At 43.0% G+C, this 6,794-nt stretch overlaps 1 protein-coding gene across 1 annotated transcript; it reads left to right on the forward strand.

Moving 5' to 3' along the window:
• Positions 1 to 2,372: 2,372 nt before the first annotated feature.
• Positions 2,373 to 5,732, forward strand: LOC127330091 (MEIOTIC F-BOX protein MOF-like). Its single transcript, XM_051356433.2, has 6 exons — positions 2,373 to 2,479; positions 2,627 to 3,787; positions 4,273 to 4,428; positions 4,516 to 4,711; positions 5,055 to 5,103; positions 5,572 to 5,732. Exons 2-5 carry the CDS (start codon positions 2,753 to 2,755, stop codon positions 5,078 to 5,080), a joined length of 1,413 nt encoding a protein of 470 aa, XP_051212393.1. The 5' UTR covers positions 2,373 to 2,479; positions 2,627 to 2,752; the 3' UTR covers positions 5,081 to 5,103; positions 5,572 to 5,732.
• The last annotated feature ends 1,062 nt before the right edge of the window (positions 5,733 to 6,794 follow it).

Genomic DNA, 6,794 nt, shown 5'->3' on the forward strand with positions numbered 1-6,794 from the left:
AGTCCGCCTTCCTCGACTGATATTGCATGAACTCATCAACCTTCGTTGGGACTCGCAGTTCCTAGCAATTTCCTTCTCCGTTTCTTCGGTGTAGTTATGGAAATAGACATTTAACTTCTCAAATGTGTATTGAATTATTGCCGTCACGGGCGATGCACGGACACCCTTCAACACATTGTTGAAGCATTCAACCATGTTGCTTGTCATTTAACCATACCTCCTCTCATCCTCATCATAAGCTCGTGCCCACTTTGACCGAAATATAAGGTGCCTATCAAGAAACTCATAACCACCTGCGTTGAGCTCTTTGTGCTTCAGCAAACTCATAATCGTATCTTGCACGGACCTAATGCTCATGGTTGGAAGTGATGATATCTCAGCCGAGAGCTTGTATGCAATGAACTCGGATGTGAGTTGACGGTGATCCGGACGCGCATCCGCCCCATCAAAAGCTTCTTCCCCCGGCACATGTGAGTGGCTACACAACTTGTTATGTGCCAAGATGCCCCTTTTTTGAAAGGTCTTGCACGGACAACCCATGGGCACCTACTATCTTCACATTTTAGCGTGTACCGCGTCTTCAAGTCCGGGTGACAATGGTTTAAGGGCAATAATGCTTAATCGAGAACTCATACCTTCAATTCCAAGAAGGTATCGAACGTGAGACCTTTAAATATCACATTTGTCCTAGCATCCACATCTCTCTTGGAAATTGACCTAGCTCCAAGAAGTAAACTTTTGCCACCATCAACCACGGCTCCATCTGCAAGACTAACATCACATAACAATGGTATCCGAATATCCCGTCCAGTTACCTTCTTGAAGATGTCGGCTCTTTCGGCTTCCTTAGCCGTCAACCCATCCTCGTCAACTTCTTCATCAGGACCATCATCATCCGAGTCCGAGGCATAACAACGGAATAATGAATGGAGTGGTCCATGTCCTCTTGCGTCAAATATGCGTCCAAATCACCAACATTGTTGTAATTCATATTGAAACCATTATCACCATCATCATGCTCGTCATACTCCTTGTCCAACGGTGCATCTTGGATAATGGGAGATTCGACGGTTTCTTCTTGGCTCATGGGTGGTGGACTCCTAGTATCAACGGGGGAGGAGCGCCGGTTAAGGGTTAAGTTCATGCTGGAAATTAGCATCAACCATCTTGGTTGCAAACAACTCCAGAGCATTGTGTTGTGATTCAGCCACCGTCTCCTTTTAAACGGACCAACGTTGCTCGGAGTTGATACGCATTGTTTTCCAACGGATGTGCATTCAAAACCCCACATTATATCTTCCCTCTAGCTCAACACCATCATTTGGCTCATTCCAATTCAAATCAATCATCACTTGTGCTACCACCTCGGCATAGATAGGGCTACGGTCAAACACCAAATCAACCTCTTCGGGTCCGGCTCTATGTTCCCTTCAAAAAGCATCCTTGTCCACATGATGAACATGCATAATTCTTTCCATCCCTAGCATAATGTGAACAACACATACATACATACATACATACATACATACATACATACATACATACATACATACATACATACATACATACATACATACATACATACATACATACATACATACATACATCATACATACATACAATACATACATACAATACATACATACATACATACATACATACATACATACATACATACATACATACATACATAAGCATGCATGCATGCATGCATACATACATACATACATACATACATACATACATACATACATACATACATATGTTCAATAGTTAGCCATAGTCAAAACAAATCAAGCTAGGGTTTCTACCCATATAACCTATTCCTAACACTTATCCTACTTCAACAAATCCTAAGATTCCAAAAAATTGACTTCACTTGCCAAATCAAGTTAGGGTTTCACATCTAGATCCAACCAAATCCATCAATTCATTGGATGAAAAGAAGGAGAACGGAGGAGATTACCTTAAGGAACTGGTTGGGAACGAACTCCACGAACAGATCCAACGAAGTCCACCAAGATTTGAGAGAGATTTGAGTGCAGGAGAGAGGTGGGGTGCCTGGTTGGAGGAGGAGGAAGAAGAGATGAGCAACAATTGAGGTGTGGTCGGGCTGGGGCGGCTCGGGCCGCCACATATAGCAGAATGTGTGGCGCCCTTTCAAAGTGTGGCACCCGTGTGAGCGGCGCCACACGCCTTGCCACGTCGGCTAGTCAACGGCGTGCAGCGTCGATCACGCCACGGAGGATAGAATCAGTGGCGCCGTTCTCAAGGACGCCACACAAAAGGGTTGGACAATTGAAATAGTTTGGCCAAAGGTTTTTTTGGCTAAAAGTTTTTTTTTTGTTTGTCAAAATCGGCCACGCTGGTCACGCCACCGTCGCCGCCGTCTGCCAGATTCGTCCCTCTTCTCTCTACTTCGACCCCCGCCCCAAACCTGGACCGCTGGACGTGGACGCTGGGCGAGATCACCGTCCAGGTTTGTGGCTTTCTGAAGCTAGTATTATTTATCTACTTTTGCCTGGCATGGAGCAACAATTTATTCCGAATCTAGCCGCCGCCGCTAACGGCGGGATTGTACTTGAAGCGGAAGACTCACCGCAACTTCAACCGATCCTTTGTGCAGGTCCGATCCACTCCTCCGGTCGTGTTCTTCACCTGCAATGTAATGCGAACTTCCGGAGAAATTTCTTTCGTAGAAAATTTGCTGTGAACCATCTAAAGCCGAAGCGCAGACTATCTGTTCGACGAAATGTCCCGCAAGAAAGCCAAAGTTGACGCTGTCGAGGGAGATGATGCTGCCGCCGATGACCGTCTCAGCGCCCTCCCGGACGAGCTCATCCACAAGGTCATGTCGTTCCTGAGGGCATGGGAGGTGGCTCGCACCTGCGTGCTCTCGCGCCGCTGGTGCAACCTCTGGGCTTCTGCGCCCTGCATCGACCTCCGGGTCTGTTGCAAAGCCCGCCACCGCCCGCTCCCCATGCAACTCGCCAGGTTCGCCAACCACTTCTTGCTCCTGCGGGAGGTGTCTGCGCCGTTGGACACACTCCGGCTCCTGTCCAGCCCCACCCGTAACGAAACTCTGTACTACCCTTACACTCACAGCCCCGAATATGACGACGACGGGGAGGATTACTGCAGTACGGATGTCGAAATGTGGATCCGTGCTGCCATTAACCGTGGTGCTCGGTTTATCCAGCTTAGTCAACATCCAAGGGATGAGGCCTTCTCTGATCTTAGGAGCGTGCCCGTCATCTCTTGCCACCTGAAACACCTGCACCTATCGGGTACAATATTGCATGACAAGACATTAAGACAGCTCTCTTCTCAGTGCCCCTCTCTGGAAGTCCTGGAGCTCAAGGAGTGCTTCCTGGATGGCCCCCAGATATCGTCTGCCTCACTTATTAGTTTGACCATGGTCGAGTGCAGGATCATGGTGGACCTCTCCGTCGCTGCTCCTAACCTCATATCGCTGCACTGTGTCTGTCCGTACCACCGTGCTCCTTCATTCGAAAACATGGCGTCTCTGGCCACGGGCACCATCATGCTTAATGACTCTTTCTTGCATGATAAGTTCGAATACAAGTACAAAGATCTCAATCCAGATGTATTTGAGTGTGACAGCGACGATGGCAATGACTCAAATGATGATAACTATGATAGTGATGCTGATAGCGGCTTGAGTACCTGTGAAGGATTCTATGGTGCTAACGTTTTGGGTGGCCAAAATGTTATCTGCAGCCTTTCAAATGCTACAAGTTTGGAGCTGATAGCTGATGCCGGAGAGGTATAAATATGAACATGTTGCTGATATCTTTCTTTCAGTATGTTATATTTGTTCAACTATTATGGATTTGTCGGTTATTTTCTTTGCAGAATTTCTTGTACTTTACAAAACCCTTTTTTTGGCTGTACATCCAATGTGCTATGTGCACATTTTGCACTCTAATACCAATAACTGGTTACATACTCATAATCACAACAAGTGACCTGATGAGTTGTGGGAAACAATCCTATCTTTACTGTAATAAAATTTTATAAGCAAAGCACATGGATATGAGTAGCTTACCGGGAGCATTTTTGTTATCCTTTTTATTTTCCAATGTTGTATGCTTATCCGCATGTCTACAGTCTAAAGATAACATCCTCTTACACAACTTAACCAGAAGCAAACATTCACTTCCACACAAATATCCAATTGATTGGTAGGTTCACTGTGTTATTTATCTTTTCTTTGAACTGAACTAATTCACTTATGTGTGGCATATGAAGGTGATCCTGAGTAGGGAATTGGAAATCTGCCCAATTTTTAGCAACCTGAAGGCGCTATCCCTTGGTGAATGGTGTATGGCTGCTGACCTGCATCCATTAGTTTTATTCCTGCAGCATGCTCCAAATCTGGAGAGGCTTTTTCTTAAACTTAAAATGGTATGAGCATTGTTATACTGCTTTATATTGAGCTGTGATAAGTTAGGTTGGACCTATTTCATGACATACATTTTGTTCTGCGACAAGGATCATGAGGAAATAGAAGAGAATATCAATCCAGAGGGTAGTTCATTTGCTTGCAAAAACCTTGCAACAGTCAAGATAAAATGTCACAAGGAGGATGAAAGAGTTCATGTGTTAGCACAGTTCTTCGTGGCTAATGGCATAGCCATGGAAAAGATATCTGTCGATCACCGTCCGACTCGCGTCACTCGCCAAACTTGTGAGTCATTTATTCTTACTGTATCTTGCAAAAGTCTTACATTATTACTCTTTTTGTTAAATGATACTAAAGCCACAAAATGTTGTTATATTTTCAAGGTGATTACATTATTACTATTTCTTTTACAGTAAAAAAATTACTCCATTCGATCCTTAGAAAGTGTCTAGAACTTAGTACAAAAGTTGTACTAACTTAGTGCAAAACTGACACTTATTACGGATCAGAGGGAGTATTACTATTTTGGTTAAATGATAAGGCTTCTGTTTAAACTTGGAGTATGTTTTTGGAGCTTGATCTGAACTTATACAATGTAAACTTATTCGCTTCCTCGCACTTCAACCAGGCCAATCGTTGGCCCTAAGACGCTGATGTGCCGAACTGCAGTTTGGGCGGTAAGAACTTAAATCTCACTACATAGCTATCCCTTTACTGTAAGGCTTATAAGTCTTATCTGATACTGGAAATCATCACTTTGTACTTAACATAGATTTGAGGGACAAGAAACTATCTAATTTCAATATATTTGGCATCTTTGTTTGCGCACGTTCTCTAAAGTTTTACTTTCACTATTTTTATTAATACGTCTGAAAATGGTATTGAACTTTAGTTTTATAATGATGTTTGTTATGACAAATCTAACAATTCCATCTAAATACATCCAACTGAACAACAATAAAGAAAATATTGATAAATATAACTAAATTTGACTGTTTAAGGTGAAAAGTGCTAGTTATTTTGAAACGGGAAAGTAAAATCTTCCTGCAGCACATTACTGTTATAGGGGTTCTGATCATTTTTTGTTTACTATGGAATTTGGAACAGTGGAATGCTATCTTGATGTCAAAATGTTCTCCATGCAGATGATTACTGTCATATTCTCCCACGAGGCACAGATCACGGCTGCACAACTTGAATAGAGTTTCTGATCACGGCTGCACAACTTGAATAGAGCAATAAAACCTTCTGTTAAACTACTATTTTTTATTTATTTTGCGTTTAAGAGTGCAGTTTTATTTCTCTGAATTTGATCCACTTGAACTCTTTCTTGAATAAAGCTTTAGTTCTTTATAAGCTGGGAGTGACATTCTGGATGATGTAAGCATTCCTCGTTTTCCAAATAGCCCAAACTGCAAGAATCACAATTTCCATGAAGAATGGTTTTTGGATCATCTGTTTTAGCTGCTCAATGCACTCCAAGTGTGAGCTCGACTGAGGGATATTCCAGCCTGGACAAATGTACCTCCAACATGCAGATGCAAACTTGCAACGGAAAAAGAGATGATCCCTTGTCTCCAGCACTTGATCGTTACACATGATGCATGAATAATCATCAGGGACAGTTAAAAAAAAGAATAATCATCAATGAAGAATGTTCTTCTGAGAAGCAAATCTCTGGTATTCAGGTGATCTTGCAGAAGTAACCAACAGAAGACCTTATGCTTCTTTTGATAACATCTCTTCCAAGGCCATTGGAAAGCCTCTAGCGGCTGATCCGAGTTTTTAAGCAGAGCAAAAGCCTTGGCAACTGAATACGTAGTGCCCCATGGACATGTCCCGTCATCCTTCTCCACATCTCCCTGCTTAGTTATCAAGAGCTGCTCAAACTCATGATATTCAAGGTAGAAGTTATACATGCTACAGGTGCTCTATTCACAAATATAAATTCTGAAGGACACTGGAACTGGAGCCCGTTCTCTAATGTTTTTCGTAATATCACTTGGCCGGATGCGTCCCCTTCGGTCTTCCCATCTAGTAAAACAATCTAATGTTTTTTGCAATACCAGGATTCGTTCCCTTCAGTCTTCCCATCTAGTAAAACAATTTTATAGAGCATTAAACTGAACGATCTGACTTGAAACAAAACGCTAACGGCTCCTCTCTATAAATGTATGTCACTTTCGATAGTAAGCAAAGAGAATTTTACATCATTCTCGTGAATTACGCCTGATATTCTGTGGTTGTTGCTAGACCAGCAGTACGACACATTTGGGGAGGGCGTACTGACCACAAGTTCGATCATCTGATCGTCACAGCTACAAAATCTTTACTCCAGTGCCCGCTCTGCACATGTCAATTCCACTAG

The sequence above is a fragment of the Lolium perenne genome, chromosome 2 (genome assembly GCF_019359855.2).
Source record: "Lolium perenne isolate Kyuss_39 chromosome 2, Kyuss_2.0, whole genome shotgun sequence".
NCBI classification, from domain to species: domain Eukaryota; kingdom Viridiplantae; phylum Streptophyta; class Magnoliopsida; order Poales; family Poaceae; genus Lolium; species Lolium perenne.

Coding starts and splice junctions, on each gene's coding strand:
- LOC127330091 (XM_051356433.2), top strand. CDS start 2,753: ATGTCCCGCAAGAAAGCCAAAGTTGACGCTGTCGAGGGAGATGATGCT. Junction 3,788..4,272: donor TGATAGCTGATGCCGGAGAG/GTATAAATATGA, acceptor TGGCATATGAAG/GTGATCCTGAGTAGGGAATT. Junction 4,429..4,515: donor TTTTTCTTAAACTTAAAATG/GTATGAGCATTG, acceptor TTCTGCGACAAG/GATCATGAGGAAATAGAAGA.